Genomic DNA, 22,211 nt, shown 5'->3' on the forward strand with positions numbered 1-22,211 from the left:
TGTAGAAGCCATGGCTATTACGCATAGTCATTGAATGTATTTGATTTGCAGTTGCCACGGCCTTGAGGCGCTGCCAAAACACATTAGCCAAGAAATGTTGCTCATTAGCAGCAGCAGGTAAAAGTAATATGTGGCACACACATTCACTCACGCACACAGTTCAATGCTCGTAGCACCAGAACGAAAATACCTTATAGATAGAATATACCCAATGCAAAGAGGGCCTCAAGTAAGAACAGGAAAATCAAATAGAAAATTGCGCTGTCAATGTTTTGATTTTCTTTTATTTTTTTTGCATTTTTTGGCATTGGTACAGAAGCCAAGAGAATTTGTCTCTTATCTCTTCCGTTGTTCGCTATCGTAATTTTATTTTTCAATTAGGCAAACAACAACAAACACAAGTAGAACAATAGCTGCCAATAAAAATTGAACATTACTCAAATGCACAAGACCGTGAATTATTTTGCATTAAATTTGTTTATTATTTGGTTACAAATTTGAGTTTGAAGTTGTAAAGGCAATGCCAAACAGTCAAATACATAGGAGGAGTATAAACAGTTATCGAAGAATTGCACAATCTATCTATCAAAAATGAGAAACATATCAGGGGTATTCCCAGCATTTGATAAGTACATTCATTTCATAAGACTTTTTTTTTTTTTTTAATTTAAAAATGTCATTTGATCAATACAAAAAAGTAACAAAGGCGTTCAAAGCTTAATAGTGATTATAAAAAATAAAAAAAAAAAATAAAATTAAAAAAAAAAAAAAAAAAAACTAGGAAAGTCACTTGACTGAAATAGACTTTATAGACTTATAAAGCATTAATAAAGCCGACAACCAAAATTTATTACTTAAATGCACTTAAATGCGACATTTATGTGTTACCTAATTTAACTGAGATTCATCAACTAATTAACAGCAAATTGCTGAAAGATGAATATAGATAACAATAAACAAAAGGGTATTCCCGTCTTATCATATGATCAGTAAGAAATTATATTTCAAATTCCACGTACAATCAGATCAAATGCAGTATTAACTCCTTCATGATGATATTACAAATTAGAAGCACAAATTTCTTTAATCTCACTTTAATCTCATCAACTGCTTAGTAGGACATTATTATATCCAAATTTCAACCAGAAATATAACACGTACTCCCGTCAATCTAACCAAATAATTAACTTTAATTAACAAGAGTTATTTCAAGACGAAGGTAAAACACAGTTGATTCTGTTCTCTAATGATGATGACCACGTTGAAGCTAATAATTATATAAATTATTTAAACAACCAAAAAGCAAAAAAAAAAAAAAAAAAAAAGAGACAACTGACAAACGATGACGGCACGTGGTCATCCGTTTTTTTTTTTTTTTTTTGTTTTTTTTTTGTTTTTTTTTTTTGTGGGTGGGTGGACAAATAAAATACACAAAGATAATAACCCCCGTCACAACATTCAACCGAAATGGCAATTAAAAGCACATTTTCATGTTGCGACTCTCTCAGCGAGAACCGGAAATCGGCCAAAACAAAACAATGCACAAATATTTGCTCATTAACGCTTAATTTTAACAGAAATAAATACTTAATGATTGAATACTTACCCGCTAGCTGAAACAAAAAGGGAAATGCGAGGAGTTTTCTGGTGGGAAACCTGATACAGACAATTGGAAAAGCGTAATACGGTTCCTGTGTAACTACAGCGCACAACAGCAAAGTAGGCGGTCTAAATGAATTAATGAAGCTAGTATTTTAATGTAAAGGCATATATCTCATTATAATCGATAATTGAGCGTGAATTGGCAATCGATTTGTCGGTATCAATGACAAGTTTTAGAGAGATGTATATTACTTTTATATATAAAATTATGAAAGGAAATGTAGCCCTTTAATGTTGTCTATCGATTATGAAAGCGATAGATTTAAGCCATTAAAAGGCTTTACTAGGTCACTAATCGATTATTTTAACAATCGATTTAAGTGTTATGCTACGATATTTTCCTGCTTTTTTTGTAAAATGCTATCGATTTAACAATCGAGTGGCAACAGCAAAAGCTGTTTATTGATAACTGTCACAATCGATGCTCAATTGTTATCGAATATGTCTTGTCAATGTGAAATGAACAACATTCATTTATATACAATATAATTTATGATGCTCGCAAGAACTTTGGTATATTTCTATTCTAGTATTTATTTTGAGTGATTTTTGCAACTATAGTTTAATTATTGTTCATAAATTGGACAAATTTAAAGCAGATTATAATTTAGAATTTCCAATTTATATATAGAAACGGAAAGTTTCTGAGATATATGCGGAGACTCAAGTCGCCCTTTGAAGTAACTCAACACGTACAGCGCATAAACAATTTCCATAATGAACGCAAACAGATGCATAAAATAAAATTTCTTTATATATATATATGTATATATATTATTCATAAATGCGTGCGGCAGGCTCGTCGAAAAGGGTATAAAAAAAAAAAAGAGAGTCGAATTTAAAGTGAGGCTAGCACATAAATATGCATAAAGGAGAAAGGCTGGGTAAAACCTGAGGCTAATGCCTACCCGGCAGAAGTTCGGAAATAACTTGTAAGCCGCAGTAAAAATGTTAATTTTATTTTCTGATTGAGTATACGCCATGATGTCAGGCGCGAATTCAATCGATTGACGGAAATTTAAAGCAGGCTGACAATAAATTGTTGTGGAAAATATTATGTAAGCGTAATGACTGAAAGATGCTCTGTGTATAAGTTGAGTTAGAGTAAGTGCAGGAATATAGAGATACCCTGAGTTATAAGTACTCAGTTGAAAGTTAAGAATTTTATGAATGTTAAGCCTCAAGACATTGCTTAAGAAATTGCAGCGTATTAAATTTGCATATCTTTCCAATCATAATTAAAAATATATAAAAATAAATTGAAATTGGTGCAGCGGAAAACTTTACCTTTAACAGCTTCACTCTTGCCTTGCATCCATTATCAATACAGGGTATCAATAAAGACAGATTAGCAAATCAAATCAAATCAATTCCGATGACTGCGGCCTGCCGCTGACTGACACAATTATTTGAAAGGAAATAAAAAAAGTAAAAAATAAAAATAAAAAACTGCGAACGCAGTTGGAAAAATGTTGTGTGCGTCTGTATGGAAATCTTGTGTCCCTGTGCCGTTTGCAGTTCAATGAAGCGACTGCGGATGCTGTGTGGCTGTTCGTTAGCGGGGTTTGAGCTGGGGCAATGCCATGCCATGACAAGGCATTCTTCAAATTGTCTCTGTGTATGTGTGTGTCGGTGTGTGTGTGTGGGGTGGGGTGCTTAAATATTTTGGCAACGGGAAATTAAATACGCTTGATTAATTATAAACTTGAGGCAGCACAAATTACCATCATTTAATTAAAGCACGCAAAATTCAAGGCTCACTTAGACATGAGCAAATATTCGGCATTGTTATACGGGCAGCTCACATTTAGGCTCATTAATAGTCTCATAACTTATACTCTATATATACGATATGGTGGTTTAGTTAGTTGTAGAAAAACTGTCGTAACGAATCGACTCACCTGATGACATAATTAACGCAGACAACGCTCTGCGGCTTTAGCTTATCGTAAACAATCGTTGCCTGAGTCACGATCCAGCAGTAGCCACCATATTTGCCTAGAAAACGATAGCGACACGTCTCGCCCTGTCCCTTGTTAATCACTGTAAGATATAGACAGAGACAGACATATACATATATTAGTTAAATATAAGTTTAATATCAATCAAATTACATTAAGCCCAATTGCGGTCGACACAAAGCGCACCATAAAAGCAATAAGAATTTTTTTTTTTTTTTTTTTTTTTTACTTTCGAATTGTTTTGCGGCTTGGCACTGCTAAGACACACTTTACTTGATGCTTTTTGTGTTTGTAATCAAAAACCAGGGCTGCTTGACACAGGTATACGAAAGTAGATCTTCAAGATTTCATATGAATATATAGACACAGTCTCGATAATTTGTAGCCCGTTAAATCGAATAGCGCAATTAATCGAGAAAAAAAATCTATTCCCATGCTATTTCGAATTGTCGACATTTGACTGTATATGTATATGTATTAATATTTAATTTTTTAATGATCGATTTTTGTTTTAAACTTCAACTAGATAATTAATTAAACACAAATTTTTATTTTTATTTTAAACACACTAAATAATTATCGATAAAGATCGATGTTTAATCAACAATTAATTTGTACGTGCTTACTTATTAAAGTGTCACAAAAACTTGGCATAAATAACAAATGCGTATTAGTTATCGATAAATACAGATTTCTGTGTCAATTTTGGTACAAATAACGCATCTTATCAGTTAATAATAAAATATATATAACATATATGTTTGTCAATCTTATCTTACTTAAAAATAATATTTAAATTTCTAATTCTATTTCTAGTGCCTAAAATCAATTATTATTGGTTTTTCGCTTGGAGTTGATACTAGAGAGCATTTATTATTATTTATTTATTTTTTTACATATATACAATATCTTCATTCAATTCCCACTGACACTGCCAACAGCTCTAAATACTGTCTACCTGCTCTTTAGTTTCACGCAACCCTGGTTTTGGTTTACAGATTTAGTTTAAAGCAAATAGACGCAGGTTTCAAATGCCGCGTTTTCTTTTTCATTTTGGCCAAAAGGCAGCGAAGCATAAAAACCACTCGATTCGGCTGTACTACATGCGACATCAGAGAGTTGCTAAGTAATACACCAATTTACGGTGCACGATATAATATATATACATATACATATATTTAATGCGCCGCTTAGGTGTCAAACAGGCATACTTATGGGGCCTATAAAGCTGAGTGGAGCGCTCAACAATAAAGACGATTTTAATTAAAAAGCGAAAAATTAAATCAAATCAAATAAATATGTGTATGCGAAACATTAAAGCTTAGAATATGGGTGTGGGTGTGTGTTGGTGTTGCTGTGCGTAGGAATGTGTAGGAGTATGTCTATGTGTGTGTGTGTGTGTGTGGGGTTGATGTGACAAAGACACTTGCTGCTCTAAGCTCAATAAAAATTTAATGCGCCTCGCAAGCAGCGCACAAGCCTGGATATAGCAAGAAGGGAAGCTGTAATGGAGAGTACACGACTAGAACATACCCTGACGTACTTGAAAATAAATTTCAAACATTTCGATGATGAGTTGTTGAGCATAGCCTAGTAATAAAAGACTCTCAGCTGAGCATCGAGAATCTAGTCAACTTCTTAAAGTATACAAGATATGTCTACCAAATCATTGATTTTCGATAAATCGATTTTTATCGAAAGAAAGTTTATGATATCAACAAAATGTTTTTTGAGCTAGCTAAAGAAGGCTTTAAAAATTCTGAGTTCTAGATCAACTCAGTTATTTACAACGGTCTGTCATGCCTTCATTACACTGTTACATGAATATATGCCAAAAATATACCCCATTTACTCATTTTCAAAGGGTACAGGGCATAAAAATTCACGTTGCCGTTCTGCTGATGAAAATTCATAAGCCAAAGACAGCTACGCACAGCACCTGGGCAGGTGGTGAGATGGTGAGATGGTGAGGGGGCGCGCATGCACATAGCAATTGAAATTCATGGACTTTAATGCGTTTTGGTAGAAAAGTTCTGCGTTTTTATTAGCCCAAGTTTCGATGTTGGTGTGAGTTGGCCAATGGACAAGCCAGGTAATTGCCGTTGCCTAATTACAGGCGCAGCTGCTGCTGCAGGCAGAATAAGGACATCAGCTTCCTGAATGGCTATCCATATAACATCTATACATATATATGTGTATATATAGCTATACTTAAATTGAATTCGTAAACATAATGTAAAAGCCGCTGCCGCTGCCGCAAACCCCAATGAAACATGAGCGAAAACTCAGACACCGCTCGCTGGCTGGCTTTTTGCCATAATTATAGCATTTAACTAGATATACTAGCTACATATATGTCTCTATGCTTGTATGTATGTATGTGTGCGTATAAAGCGAGATATATGCGTGTACTTATCTCAGTCGCGCATTCACTCAGTCATTCATTCAGTTAATTTGAAATCAGCAGCAGAAAATTAGTTTTTCTTTTGTGCCAGCGCTTGCGGCTTAGTGGCCTCGTGTTAATTTCAGTCAAAAGCGAGCGCCGCGCACACAGCACAGTGGGGCAAAGTCTACAAGTCTGAGGTGCAAAACTATAAACTATAAATATTGAGCAAAAATAGATGAGAAATATTAAATATATCAAAAGAAACTATTTGACCTAAGTTCAACCCAATATATAATACTCTTCCACAGCTCTAAACAGTTATCGATGATAGTTTGCGTAAATCTTTAAATAGGTGGTGCAAGGCTATAAACTATAAATGTTGGCCAAAAATACATTAAGAAATATTGAATGTTTGAATTGAATATTTGAGCTATACAATATATCGTTGATAGTCTAAATATATCGTTGATAGTTTTCGTAAAAATTAAAATAATGCATAGTATTTGAGAATGTTTATCAAGGCTGTTGAGTAAATATCTCATATATGTAAATATGTCTTTATAATACAGTAGAATCCGGCTATACTGACTCCGCTTATCGCGACTGTACTTATAATAAAAATAATTAAATTAAGTACTTATAATACCATATTTACAAAATAAAAACTTCAACATCTTTCACACCTAGCATAAGTAGATCACATTTGACTATTCGCAATCATTGACTCAATGCTCTTTAGCCACTGTGGCCGTAGTCTTAGCCACAGCTCCACACAATTATGCTAGGTCATTAATAAGGCAACATCGAAGAGGCTTGTTAGCCAAGTCATGCCGTGAATGTGAGCCATATGTGTGGCTGTGTGCAGTGTAAGCCAGGCGAGGCAGAAGCTAGCTCTAGCTGCTCTCTCGCCTGGATTAGGAAGCGCACAAAAGTATGCAACACGAAACTGTGTGCAACATTCCAGGCACGCGGCGTCTGCCTGGCCAGAGAGTCAAAGCCAGAGCCATAGAGCTCAGACGCTTTGGCAGTGTTTATGGAATTAGCAAAGTGCAGCTGCTGTTGGCTGTTGGCTGTTGGCTGCCGGCTGCTGGTTGCATTCGCCATGAACTTGATTTGCCCTTAGTCAAGGACTTTTACTCTGCTAGACAAGTTTCAAGGCAAAAATATTAAAATATCTACGCGCGCACAGCGACAAAAGATCATTTATCTAGAATTTTTAGCAACACATTCCAAAGACGGCAGCAGTCACAGAATTTATGAACACACACAGATAGACTGAAAGAGAGGGAGTAAGAGAGCGATAGAGGGGAGAGCACAGGAAAGAGACGCATGCAGACAGACAACGAGCAGCCATTTGTACAAATAAGCAAACAGTAGTTGCAATGCATTGCTGCTGCTGCTGCTGCTGCGACTGCCGGACGAACTCTACTCAACTGAACCAAACTAAACTTCATTCCGCATTGAGATTGAGATGAATGCAAGGCAAACATTCAAACCACATTCGAACCGCATTCAAGGTTATGTATCAAAGTTGAACAAATAGCAAAAGCATCTCACACAGGTTGCAGATAGCGTTGCTTAAGAATATGGCCTTTTTCTAGCCAAAGTTAGCGGGTTTAGAAGGTTTTCAATGGGACTAAGGGAAAACCCTATTTTTGAGAATTTATTAAAGCATCTTTATAGATATTTTTGAAGTGGTAGCTATATGTGGGCTTTTGACATTGTCTTGAGACCTGAAACTTTGAAATATCGTACTCTCATTTCTGAACTCATTTAAGTCTAGATACGTTTGTATCGCATGAAGCTATATTTAAATATAAATATAAAATATATTTCGAATAGTTAGGTATTACACCCAGAGTAGACAAGCCAATTTAGAGCTTGCAATACGAAATTCTGATTCGATTTTGCAGAAGACAATATGAAAAATCTTACAGAAAAGTTGGCTGTTATCGATAAATTCAATGTCGAAAACTACTATTATTTATACCAGCAATATACAGTCGAGTTTTGAAAATTTATGCACCGCTAAATCGAAAATCGCGATAGGTCGAAAAAATGCTATCACTTGAAAAAAATCGTTCTCTTGAATTTCCGTGTAAATCGGAAAAAAACCCGATCCCTTTGCCATTTTAAATTATCGGTACTATCGACTGCACTAGCTCCTTTTCGTTCCTTTCTAAACAAAACACTCAACACTGATTGCAGGTTGCAGAAAGCCAGGATGCACAGGATGCGGCCAATGGGATGCTGTGCAGACACGCTCGAGTACACGACTAAATCCTTGCAGCAACATAATACTAAATCATCGTCAACACGCGCTGACCAGAAGCCGCAGCAACAGAAGCAACAATAACAACAACAACCATTGACAATGGCAGTTAGAGCAGGCGCTAGTTTGCTTTCATTTGATTGCCCCCAGCATGGGTGTGTGCGAGTGTGTGCGCGTGTGTGTCCATTTCAATGTCTGCTAACGGTAAGTTTTACTGCTGGCCTGGGCCAAGACGCTGGCTGGCCAAATCGCATTGGCACAAGTGGATAAGGAAATAAATGTTTGGCTTGTGCGCAAGGATGTGCGCATAAATCAAGGATTTGTTTGCGGATTGTTTTTTGGCCAAGCCCGGCAGCTCGGCAGCTCGGCAGCTTTGGCCCCCAGCTGCAACGATAGCTACTACTGCTGCTGCTACAAAAGGTAGTTGACTTGACAGCCAGAAGAAGAAAAACCTAAAGTTACGCTTTTGCTTAGCCATTGACCTTTGGGCCAGGCAGCCCGATGTGCCTGGCGCTACGTGGCGTATGCGTAATCTAATTTAATTGAATTAAGCCGTGACATAAGCTGCACGCAGCCGCTTTAAAGCGCTAAACAACTTAAAGTTACGACACTGGGGCGTAGATATACTATATACATATATATATATATACTATATATTCATATTTTAGCCAAGTTATGCAAACTCAATTGCAGCTTATTGAAAAGCATCTTCAGCGCTGTCATCGTGCTGCTGCTGCTGCTGCTCCTTCATAAACGCCCGCTGAAGCGTTAAATTGCATTCGCTACCTTTATTGTTGCTATTGTTGTTGTTGTTGTTGCTCCTTTTGGCCTGGCCAAAGAGCAAGCCGTGCAAATCCGTGCAGCTCAGCGTGTGGCAAATGACATGAAAGGGGTTTTCCTTTCTTTTCTTTTCTTTTCTTTTCTGTGCTTTGCGTTTCTTTGTAAAGCCAAAGAGCGCCTGGATTTGTGCCAGCCTTAAAAGCGCTCGTCCTTTGCACAACAAAGCCAAGCCAAGCCGAGCATAAGCGGCCATAACTCAAAATGTGGTCAATACATAAAAGTTTTTTTTAAAGGCTTCAACTAACGGGTATTTTTCAACTCTTTTTTATAGCAAGTCTAAAAGCATGGATCAACGTTCATTGTCTGAGTGTTTGGGCTGCAATAAATGTTTATTTATGAACGCAATACTATCAAATTTGATTTATATTTATAGTTAGATTCGATTTGAGGTATATAGAGAGTCGATTAGTATGTGAAATATATATTTTTATTAAAATTTAAAAAAGATTCAGTTTTAAGCTGACTATCTTGGCTAACTTATTCTATTATCTCTTCCTTAATTTCTCTCCTCTTCTATCTATCTGCTACGAAATAGATTCGATTCACTTTAATTCAATTAAACTATCATACTAATTAAATTAAAAAAGGAAAAACGTCCTGCGGCTGCTCATCAATTGTAAAATTGTATGCCTGATATCAATTGCCATTTGACAAATTGCATATTGAATTGAGTTTGTGAGGCGTAATAAAAAGATGCGTATTTGATGTTTTATCTCGTTTGCTGGCTTCGCAAATGTGTTTCGTCACTTTAGACCGGACTGGGTCGTAAAAGGCGCTCACACGCAGCCCAAGTAGCTCTTCAAAAGCCGCCAACTAACAACTTTTGTGGCTTTTTGAAGCTGGCATATTTTATGAGCGTGGGCGGGCGAATGCAAAGAGCCAGAAATTAATGGCGAAACAGCGCAGCGGGCGGCCGGCCAATGCCTAGAAGTCGTCACAGCCAGGGAAGAAAATGCCAGGATATGCGGTCTGTGCTCGACTGCGGTTGCTGCGGCCTTTGCGTTGCCATTCGGCCACGCATGTTTTGTGGCACATTTGGCCTGGTTTCCATGCCAACCGAACTGAACTGGACTCAGAGAAACTAATAACGGTTTGTCCTTGTTGAATAGGACCGCCTATTGGGTTAGGTTTGGATGAGAACGTGCGACAAGTCGCAAAGTTTACGTCCTGCGGTGAAGCCATTAAAAACTACTCAAAATATGAGCTGGACGCCCATAAAGCTGCATAAATATAGCCAAAGATGAAAGTCAAGACACATTTGGGGGCTGGCATCAATATGAATTAACACAAAATTGTTTCATTTAAACGAGTTCCAAATGGGATTCAATGCAGGATGAAAGGAGGAGATGTGACTTGGTTAGAGACTAAAGTTGAAGCTGGGACAGAAATAGAAACAAATAGAGTAAGAGAGAAGGGTGAGAGAGAGACAGAAGCGGAGAGAGAGAAAGAAACACAAAGGGTGAGAGAGGTAGGTGCATAGATAAAGGGCGAGAGGAATATAGAATACACATATAGATACAGAGAGAAAGAGACAGAAGCATATATGCATATATATAGAGAAAGAGAGAGGCATTTATACATATAGAGAGAGAGAGAGAGAGAGATGACAACTAACTGTGAGCATAAATAAAGGGAGAGAGGAAGATATATAGTAAGATAGATATAAGAGATTAATCGACAGGCGTAAAAAGAGAGGGACCTATAAAAAAAAGGGATGGAGAGAGTGACAGAGATAGCAAGAAACAGAAAGTTGACTGCTTCAATTTATTTTGGTTCCATTGATGATTTCATTTTTTGCATTAATCAGTTCGAAGCGTTAAGTAAAATTAAAAAATGAATTCAATTTCTAGACGAACAACTAGAATGATTTGACATTCCCCTCAATTACACATACACACATACAGTGAGGAAAATCAGTTCACACCAAGCGGAAAATTGTCTATAACTGTGAATTAAGCATTCATCCATTGTCGCGCATTCACTGAAAAGAAAAACAAGCCAAGCACTGTGCAAAAAAAAAAAAAAAAAAAACTGAGGAAGAACAAGAAGGAAAACAAGGAAGAAAACTTAATTGAAAACAAAAGTCAAAGAATTTGCATATTTATTTGACTTTTTTGCGTTCCTTCCTGCCGTGCGACGTGCCACAGTCAATATTTATTTATTCGCGAGTCACATTTAAATCATTTAAAAGAAAGTCAAATAAAAACGAATACAAAAGCATGTTCAGCATAGAATGTCAAGAGACCGAACTGGGAAATACCCTGTGAGAATGTTATAATCGTGTTTATCGAAAATGTAATAATCGATAAATGTAAATATCGAATCGAATCGAATTTGTATATGAGAAATCAAATTGATTCGCAATATTTATGCGCATATGGAACAACTTTTCCTAAAATGCATTTTAATTATAAATGTATCTCTTTCTCTTTGCAATCGAATCCAATTTTAGCATTGAATCGCAATTACAAAAAAATTTCGATAATTGCGTAAACTTAATATTTCGCCTGAATATTCAAATTACCAATTATTTACCACAATTTCGACAACTAAATACAGTTTTAATTGACTTTTGGGTCCCATGACCTTTTCCTTTCGAACTTAATTAAGCTAATTGGATGCTCCAACTGCATTTGGCTATTTGTGGCTGAGAGCTTATATCTTGATATAGCTAAATCTTTAGTAAACTTCAACTTCGTTTGCGCGCTTGTGCTTACTAATTAAAATTTAACAAAAAATAAATGCGGGGTAATTGAAAACTTTTTGCCAGCGTCTGCGAGAAATCAGCAACTTAATCATTTTGGCCAAACGCCGCCAACGCTTCCCGTTCAAATAAGACAAAATGTTCGCAATGCTCTGGCGAAACGAGTATTTAAATTTCATTACATTCATTCACTGCCAGCCCGCCCATTTTGCCCATTTGCAATCCCCTGCCCTCTGATTCTATGCGCTGGGCTCATTAATTCGGTTTGTCGGCGACACTCAGCGCATAGCACGCACCTGTCGAAAATTGTAGGTGTCGGTTCGTTTCTATCTCTCAGCTGCACCCACAATTTTAATTAACTCAATTTGAGCGTGAAAAGACATCATCAACGCGTCTATGCTAGTCCAACAACAGAGAGGGTAAGACAAAGAGAGAGAGAGGGAGAGAGAGACAAAGAAAAGGCCAACTAAAACAAATCTCATCTCCATGGAGATAATTATGGCGCACACCCACCTTTAAAGAGTATCTTTATAATCAAATATATTAACTTGATTTATACCAAACTTTTCTGAAAAAGTTAGAGAAATTGTCTACTTTTTAACAAGTGCAATTAGAAGGGACCCAAACTCTTGCCTGTTAACTTAACAGAGTTTTTCATGTTAATTTATAATTTTATTATAACTTTGTTAATGAAAAAAACTTGAATTCTGGTTCTGTTTCTGCTTATCAGGGCTATATTATGTTAGTAATGTTGTATTACATTACAGCTATATAAAGTACGTTAAGCACGTCTGTTAATATAACATGAAACTGTTGGCTACGTTAATGTTATATTACGTTACTGTAATACAAAATACGTAAAGCATGTCTGTTAAGCTAACATAAATCTGTTGGGTAAGGTTGCCTTGTTGCCTTCTTCTGTGAGCCGCTGTAAGCTTTACGAAACTATTTATTGTAGACACAACTTTGCTGCCATTTTCGTTAATTAATATTTACGAAGTACAACAGAGTACAGGCTAAACTTTCTCTGTTAACTTAGTCGAAAATTTGCATTTACATAAGCTTACTTTCATGTTAAGCTAGGTTTTCAACAAACTAGGATTTGAGCTAAAGCTTAACCGTTTTTTTGGGCTATTCTCTCTGTAATTTTTTATTCCTTATAAAAGAAATAAATTCATAATTTATCGTCTTACATATTTTCAAAAACAAAATCTATGTTGACTTTCGTTACCAAGCAGTTAGCAGCTGTTTATCTTATAAATAGCCAGCCAATCGCTCTTCTTGTTTACATGGGCCGTCAATCAGCGCGAATATGTTAAGTTTCGGCACGTAGCGTGCCTCGATTTCTTTTTTCTCTTTTTCTGGCTTTTTTTGTTGCAGTCACTGTTAGTCACGCTCACAGTCACGGCCCACAGTCTCTTCACCTAGCCAGCCAAACAATTAAGTGTTGATGTTTGGTCATTTTTTTCCTGGCTTCTACGTTTATTTTATTCAGTTTTTCCGTTCGTTCGCTTGCTCCTCGCCAGCTGCAACTTTATTAAGCAAAATTTAATGGCAGCCGCCTGCGCTCGTCCCTGCCCTGCATCCGGAGCTGCCGTTTTTCATTAGCGCCGCCAACTGACTTGCAACAATTGTTGCATGAAGAAGAAAGCGTGCAAAGTTTTACAGCCATATTCTGTGCTGTTTCGCCTCTCTTTTTTTTCTGCTGCTTCATGTTCTTCAATTAGTTTGGTTCGGTCGTGTTCTTGTCCTGTTCCCTGTTTCAGCTTCAGCTTCTGCTTATGCCTTCATGTTTATTTGTCCATTTGCCAAACGTCTAATTGGACTTGCTTAAGATTTCTACAGAGATTTGCCAGCTAGTTTTCAACTTATTCTCTCTCTCTCTCTCTCTCTCTCTCTCTCTCTGCTCATTTACTTGACTTTCGTGTGCCCTGACCAGTTTGGATGACTCTGCCATATCGTATCAAAAAACTTTGGCTTGATTTATTAATTTTCAATTATCCTGTTAGCCAACACGCGAAGGATAAATATATATATATTTATAACTATTTACTTAATAATGGTCAGCTGTGCCTTGACAGAGCGTCACAATATTGATTTTTTGCGATAGAAATAGTTATTCATTACGCTAAAGATCACAGCAGGTAAACTTCTAATAGATGTAGGTATAAATATAACAAATCACTTATGGAATAAATTATTTATTCCACTGTCATATTGTAGTAACTTTATTATCAAGACATCAATTGAAAGGTAATAACACTTTAAATCAATTTTTTTATGTTTAGGTTTAATTGTAGTTTATTTCACTCTGCCGATAACTTGACAGCTACTGTTAAATGTTGCTCTCCTATACGATTCTCAAAAATTACACTCACATTTTTAATGAGCCCTCTAATCTAATAAGCTTAGCTAAGCTATGTTGTCCACTGGCCTAATCTATCTATCGCTTTAAAGATCTTCTTTTTATTATTTTTTTCTCTTCGTCTCATTGCTCTTTCTATTCAGTCTGGATTTTTGTGACGATTTCTTTTAATTTTTCTGTTAACGTATCTCTTCTCTTTTTCTTTTTTCTCTTTTTCCATATTTTGTATTATCTTTTTTAATTTTTTTATCTCAACATTTATTCCTCTTTTCATCTTTGATTACTGTTCCTCTACTTTTGCTGCTCTGTCTTTTTTAGTTATATTATCTTCTTTACTTTTTCTCATCTATTCTTCTTATTAATCTTAACATTACTTCTTGTAAGTTCTCTCCTGTTTTCTTCTATAGCCGCATCTCCTTCATTCTTCATTTCTTTCTTTTTAGCAATAGAAGTCTTCATGATTTTGGTTTTATGGTCATCTAATCTCTAAAAACTAGACCTTAAATCAAATTGTAAGGTACAAGTTTTTCCCTTTTTTTTTTGTTCTTTCTTGTTCTTCCTTCTGATACATGCCTCCCGTTTCAAATAAAAAATCTAAAATTACTAAGCTTTCCAACTAATTTAATAATGCAGCAGAGTCTTGAAAAGAAGGAAAACGGACCAATACCATAATTTATTCATAGAAAACTTGTTCTCTTTTGTAAGCAGCGTATAAATAGAAGGATATAAATAGATATAGGTAGATACGCTTGTCACTTTTCTGAATTGGAATAATGGGCAGCTGTAGCAGCTAAAGAAGCCAAAAAGTGTGCAATAGTTGTCGGCGGTCGAGTGCTGAAGAGCTGAAGTGCTGAGGCGCATAAAAAATGGAGAGCACAAAATTTTATGATGCGTCTAAATGCGTTCAATGCAAAAGTGTTGCTTAAATGTCAATCTATCTGTCTGACTGTCAATTTCAGCAATTGAAGGCAGCAGTAGAAGCAGCAGCAGCAGCAGCAGCGGCAATGGCAGCAGAGACGACAGCGTCTAAATGCGTTGAAGGAAAATTTCATTTGCAGATATCGTGCTGTCATTTAATAAACGAAATGTGAGCGGTTGCACAGACAAATGCAGCGATGCAGTAACAGATACTGGCAACACTTTTCACACACACACACACACACCCGCACACTTCATGTCATGTTAAGGAAACGCGACAGACAAACAGCCAGTGGCAGCGCTCGGAGCCACAGCCGGTGGCAAAGCCATCGTGTGGCATCCACAGCGGGGTGGCGGCTGCGCGTAGGTGAATGCACCCATTGTGTAACTAAACCATAGCGAGACAGCCAAACGGAGGCAGCTCAATCTAGATGGGCGTGTGAGCGTGACTATGTGTTAGTGTGTGTGTGTGTGTGTGTGTTCGTGTAAATCCCGCTCGTCGCACACTAAATGCCAATTTCAGAAAATGACGCGGAAAAAAAAGAATGCGAAGACGAGAGCTCAGCGAGAACGCCAAGCAGCTGACACGCAACATGTGCAGCAGGGCACACAGAGTCCAGAAAAGTCCGCTGAGGTCCACATAGACAGGCCAATACAGCTCGAGGCGGCTGATTTTATTCTTTTTCGTTTTATTTTGCCAGTTTTGGGACAGGCAAGAATAAAACGAAATATATAATTGACAATGACAGAGCGCGGACAACGTTAAAGGAGCTCAAGAAAAAAAAAAAAAAATAAAACAATTTAAAATGATTTTCATGTAAGCACATTAACGCCCTCCAAAGGGAAGCCAAAGTAAATAAACAGACCAGGAATAATATACGGAACTTAAGTATAGCCGACTAAATGTCACCCTATAGGCAGGTGAGACCTTAAAGAGAGAGATAGAGAATGATAGGAATAGATATAGAAATAGGGACAGAGAAAGACAGAAAGCGAAAGAGAGAGAGAAAGAGACAGATACAGAAAGAGAGATAGAGAGAGAAAGAGAGGGAGAGCGAAGGAGAGGGATAGAGAGGAAGCGGGGAAGCGAGAGATAGAAAGAAAGATAAAAAGGGTTAGGTAAAAAAGATTCAGATTTTTCATATACAATCATTAATATTTTCCTTTTGGTCTCTTCTATCAAAACTCTATTAAAACTAGATTATTACAGAGTATGACAAACACATTAAAAATAAATCAAATTTGAGCTACTCAAGCCAATCTCAGTCTAAGTATATATACAGTACAAAATTTCGGCTGTCAACGACTTATTAAGACCTTCTCATTACAGGGTATGGAAAGCCAGACACAAGCAGATAAACAGCTAAAATGAGAAATTGATATTGATGGCAATGCGCCTCAAGCTGAACTAAATATACGTCTATACTATATAAATATTTATAGATTGTCATAATTTGTCTGGCATAACGCTGCGTATGCGCAATGCGCAACAGCTCAACAGCTCATTAAAGCAATCAAATTTATTCACAAATCGCCGCCCCACCATAAAAGGGGCGTGCTTTGGGGCGGGAGGTGTCGCAGATATTTCGACAGTTTACACGACTTGTTTAACGCGGCTAAAGCCAAAGCCAAAGCAGAAGCAGAAGAAAAGCCACAAGCGGCTTTTGATTGATTGAGCAGCAGCCATCAGAGTGCCGCCTCCACTGGGACAAGGACCTGCTGCTGCTGCTGCCCCAGCTACTCCTGCCGCTGCTGTTTGACAGAGTCAAAAGGCTTTTTGTTAAACAAATTGTGGGCAAAAAGGTTTTTCAGAGCTGGGACAAATGGGCCGCTGCCTTGGCTCAGCAGATTATTATATTTCGGTTTTCCTGCATCTGCCTTCTTCTTCTTCTCTTTATGTGTTTGATTATAAAGGGATTGTATGGTTTGGTGTGTGCGAGTACGGGTGTGTGTGTGTGTGTGAATCGAGAGTCAATTAGGTGTCAATAGAGGAACAAAGTCCGAGAGCGGACAAAAACTGTTGCATAGTTTAAGGCGCATCGCTTTTGATTGCTATTTTTTGCGCTCAGTTGTCACACCCTTTTCGCTTGCCTAAGCACATTTATACGTTTTGTCTGACAAAAGCAATACACACACATACACTGACTCACACACACACACAAACATTCAGCACAAACTCAACCAAAAAAATAAATTCACAGCAAAAAAAATGATATCAAGAAAATCTCCGCCCGGCAGCCAAAAACATAAAACTTTGCGCATTCATTGGGATTTTTTTCCACTCCCACACACAGACACTATTCTCCCTCTCTCTCTCGCTTTCTCTCTCGCCCATGCTCTTGCCATTTTTTTTCTTTACTGTTGCGTTTGTTCTTTACTCAACAATTTTCGTTTTGTGTGTGTGTGTGTGTGAAAAGTGTGCGCTTTTTTAATTTAATGAAAATTTTCCACTTCGCCGATTGACATTTTGTGTCTTTTGGCGCTATCTCTATACACCTACCCTCACCCCACATCACTCTACCCCGCCCCTTGGCTGTAACTGCTTTAGTTTTGGCGCTTGCGGTGCAAAATGTGCAAAGTTGAGCCACACACACCAGAGTGTAAGAGTGAGAGAGTGAGGGGGAGAGAGGCGAGAGAGAGAGAGGAGCGAGCAGATCCACACGCCGTGGGGTTTGCAAATAAACACACAAATTTACTTTGCTTGGCTGTCGTCTTAAATGCCGCCCGCCAGCGACGGCAAAAAGTCATTCCACACGCTGCGGCAACGGCGGCTGCGGTGGCGGCTCTAACAGCGGCGCACAGTGCAGCAGGTGCATAGAAATGATTAAACAGATCAGAATAAAAGGTACACTTAACATGAACAAGATATTCTCTATATACGAAATAGTAAGTATAGTATATAAATATCTATATACATAGATATTTATCATATCAATATAATCGAAATTAATTGTTTATAAAATATTGTTACTTAATAATATAGAATATGTAAATATTTGTTATTTATGCCAAAAAATAAAATGGAAGAAAATTTCTAAGTATAGAATTTATTATGTATCAATATAATAATAATTATATTTATTTAAAAAATTAATAAATAATTTATTTTTATAGTAGATACATAATTTATTATAATTTATAAATAAACCCTTCGCATAAATTCCAATTTAAATATATCTATAAAAAAAAAAATTGATAATTATTAATATTTATTATTATAATCTAATTTTTATTTATTTATTTTTTTTTTTTTTAATTTTTTCATTGTTTTTTTTTTATTAACTTTTTTTATCATTTTTTTTTTTTTTATTAATTAATACTAATTATTATTAATTATTAATTTTTTTTATTATTATTTATAAATTTTGTATTATCTCTTTTATTTATTTATTTTTTATTATTTATTTATTTATTATTTTATTATTTTTTGTTTTATTTTATTTAATTTATTTATTTATTTATTTTATTTTATTTTTTTTTTTTTCAATTTTCCTTTACCCTTGCTCCAGTGTGCGCACAGCTATTGTGGCTGCAAGTTTTTGGCGTGTAATCAAATGCATATTTGCATGCAGCAGTTTATGCCCCACGAATCACACCTACCCACACTCACTCACCCACTCACTCACCACCCAGCACCACAACACGTTTGCCTTTTGTATAATTTTGTGCAAGACTTGCGAAAAACTTGCTAAACGGCAAACTTTCAAACTGCCAGGGTAGCCAAAGTATGCAAAGAAGCTGATAGCGATGCAACGACGAACTGAAGTTGAGGCAACAAATCTGAGAGTGATGCAAGTAACCAAAACTACATATCAATATATGTATGTATGTGCATATAGCTGTATACTGAGCAGCGTCATTGAACATTGTCCGGCGGAATAAAGTCAATTAGCCAAGAGTCGTAAAAGCGTAGAAGAATCGAAATTAACTTACGCAAATCACATTAGACGAGCAGAACCAAGGGAGCAGTTGGGCTGGAAGTAAGGGGTATCTAATGACCTGGCATGCCATGCAGTGCACGCACATTAAATGTTATTAACGCCATTTAGAGCGTCAAAATGCAGTCAACGCATTTCTCTTGCAGTTCAATAGAATAGTTATTTAATTTTAAATGCCAGGAGGGTGTCTGGTCTCAGGATCGGTTGGGGCGGAGGGGCAGGGGGTGGCAGAGAGTCGGGGCTGGTCCTGCCACATTTGTTAGTTGCACAATGCAATTGTCACGTGACAATTGAGAATAGCACGTATCGCTGGAGTCAGGCTGCACAAGCTGGAACAGCCTTTGCGCTCTTTAAAGCGCATCAAAATTTGCCAAGGCTGAGAGTTGGGGGCAGGCGGATCAGAGAGAGGTCAGAGGTTGGGTGCGGATATGCAGGGGGCTGTGGCTGTTGGTCTCCTTCTTGGGTACTTGCCATTTACATTCATCATCATAAGTCACTGCCCGCACAACTAGATGCAGCTAAACGAAATGAAATGAAATATTTGCCCAGCCAAGGATTAAGCAGCTACTGCAGGTGTAAATAGAGCTGTAAAGGTAAGCTAAAGAAAGTAACAGCAAAAACAGCAGCAGCACGTGGCAAATGAACGACTATGAGTTACCATATAAGCGGGAATGGATTTAAGAATGGATATTGGAGGAATGAGTATAGGAAATCATATACCTTTTGAGAAGTTGGAAAAACTTTCTTGAAATGACATCATCCGTTAAGTAATATAAGCTATCGATATTTATCGATTTGCAGGATAACAAGGCTCCTCGTATTACAAATTCAAGAACTTACAGCTAAAGTTACAGAGCTCTAGGTCTTTATACTTTCATATATAAATCGATTAATAAATATCGAAGAGAACTCTATACGATGAAGAAGTCAAATTGAGTTACTTTAACAAATGTTGATCAATTACAGTCGAGTCTCGGAAATTCGAAATGGCAAAGGGATCAGATTTTTTTTTTTTTTTGTTTCTTTTTTTTTGCGATTTATCCAGAAATTTGAAATATCGAGAATTATCGACAACGATTTTTTTTCAGGGGAATATACCTTTTCGATTTAGCGGAGTACAAATCATCCCGATTCAGCTGTATATGAAATAAACATTAAAATAAAACAAAATAGTTTGATGGTCGACAACTACAAACTGTGTGCAATATAAAGGAAGCTGTTCAAAATATATACATATATGGTATACACCCTATATGGCAAATATATCCTGCAACTCTTTGTAGCAATAAACCGAATCCCATATATATTTAGGGTCAAGCTAGACACATGATTAATGAACTTTTAGACAACTCTATCTTTGGCTGCTGTGCACATTTCAACAACAATTACAGGGTATACAAAGCACTGGAGAATTGCTGAGAACAACAAGCTTTTCCACTTGCTAGGTCCAGAGTTTTGCTGTTGTTGTTGTTGCTGTTGCTGTTTATTTTTATGAACTTAATGAAATAAACTGCGCAACAGCGTTAGTGCGCCACGTTTTGGTGGATGCAACCGAAATGTGGTGCATAAGTCAAGGCGCTGTTGCTATTGCCATTGCCATTGCCATTTCTGTAGCTGTAGCTGTAGCTGTGTGGCAGGCCACCATTAACATTTGCCCCACGTACCGACAACGCAAATGCCAACAAATGCCAGGAAATTGCCGGCATATTTAATAAACACTGGCAAAATGAAGTGAATGCTGCCTGGCAGCAGCATTTCGAGTCGGAGCTAAAATAAAGCGTCCAGGGATTGCGCACCACCGCACCACCCCACCCCAGCCCCCGCCTCGCACATAAATCAACAGGTTAACAGATAAGACGTTCGCCCTGCGCTCCTTACGAACGGCAGACGTACATTCATTAACATTAGCCAAATTACTTTGAGGCAGCACAAAGTGTAGTTCCCTATTTATAGTCTACCATTTGGCAATTACATAAATAATAGCTGAAAATAAATACTCCGACAACCTACGTGAAACATGAATGCGCAGACACCGAAAGCAGCCAAGTAATTTAAAAAGTATCCATCTCTATATTCTCTTGATCTTTTATAGGATATACTAAATGTGGACCTACTTGATAACTGCTTAAAAATATTTCTTTATAAATATCTATATTATGTGGTTTTTGATTCTAAACATTAAGGGATTATCACAATTGATCATAATTGAAATTTAGCTTGAACAATAATTATTCAGCTCAAATAAAACGATAAATCAAAAAATTAACCAAATAATAAAATTAAACAAAACTAAATTTATAAAAAAAAAAATATGAGAATGAACTTTATAATAGTTCCATTTCTCTGGGATATCTTATGAGCCAATACACAGTGAGTATTATTAATCATCTGTTTCTTATTTATTTTTTTATGTTAAATTTATTATATTGGCATATATTTCATCGGAAAGGTTTTTTTTAGCATTTAAAAAAATAAAATTAAAATAAAAAAGCGAATATTAATTTTACTGTTTATATATTTTTTTCCGTTGATGAAATCTATAACATTAACATTATTATGTTAACATATAAGATTTTATACACATATAAGGAAACACATAAAATATGATACTCAACGAAACCATAAAATTACACAACTTCAAGAAATAAATAATAAAAAACATATACAAATATAGCAAATATAATAAATAAATATTTATTTTTTTCTGTTTTGACCCTAACTGTTTTTGGCCAGCATCAAAGTCGTTGCTTTTTATCGAATCCCAGCAGACGAATGTCTTATTTCTGGATTTACGACTGGCGCAACTGATTGACCGCATAAGACACAGAGAACTATTTGACTGAAATTGAAACTGACATTTGAAGGGAAGAGAGACGAAGAAGAAGAAGAGAATAGAAATAGCAAGACTGAAATTATGGAGTTGGAAACGCAATGGAGTGGACAAACGGTGTCAAAGAGATTTTTGAAGGATCTGGTAATAAATGGCAGCATTTGATGGCTTTCTATTAGCCTTGAACTTGTGTGACTGCACTGAAGCCGTAACTTCGCTCAGCTGGAATGTAATTTTGTTTATCGCTCCGCTCTCACAGGAAATTCCGCATCCGGCGAAACTTTAAGCCGCATTTCCGCTCATGCAATTTTAATTTGTCAAATGCAACGAGCGAT

The 22,211-nt window shown here is 36.6% G+C and overlaps 1 protein-coding gene across 8 annotated transcripts in view; it reads right to left on the minus strand.

Annotated features, from left to right (window-relative positions):
- Window positions 1-22,211, minus strand: part of sima (HIF-1 transcription factor component sima) — a 101,272-nt gene that overhangs the window by 53,656 nt on the left and 25,405 nt on the right. For all 8 annotated transcript variants that reach the window (XM_089462670.1, XM_089462668.1, XM_089462667.1 and 5 more), the window contains one exon: window positions 3,564-3,705. In XM_089462670.1, the coding sequence (XP_089318796.1) occupies window positions 3,564-3,705 (142 nt within the window). The remainder of the gene's footprint in view (window positions 1-3,563; window positions 3,706-22,211) is intronic.

Source organism: Drosophila arizonae, chromosome 2, assembly GCF_054131065.1.
Source record: "Drosophila arizonae isolate 15081-1271.41 chromosome 2, UAZ_ARI_1.0, whole genome shotgun sequence".
Taxonomy (NCBI): Eukaryota; Metazoa; Arthropoda; class Insecta; order Diptera; family Drosophilidae; genus Drosophila; species Drosophila arizonae.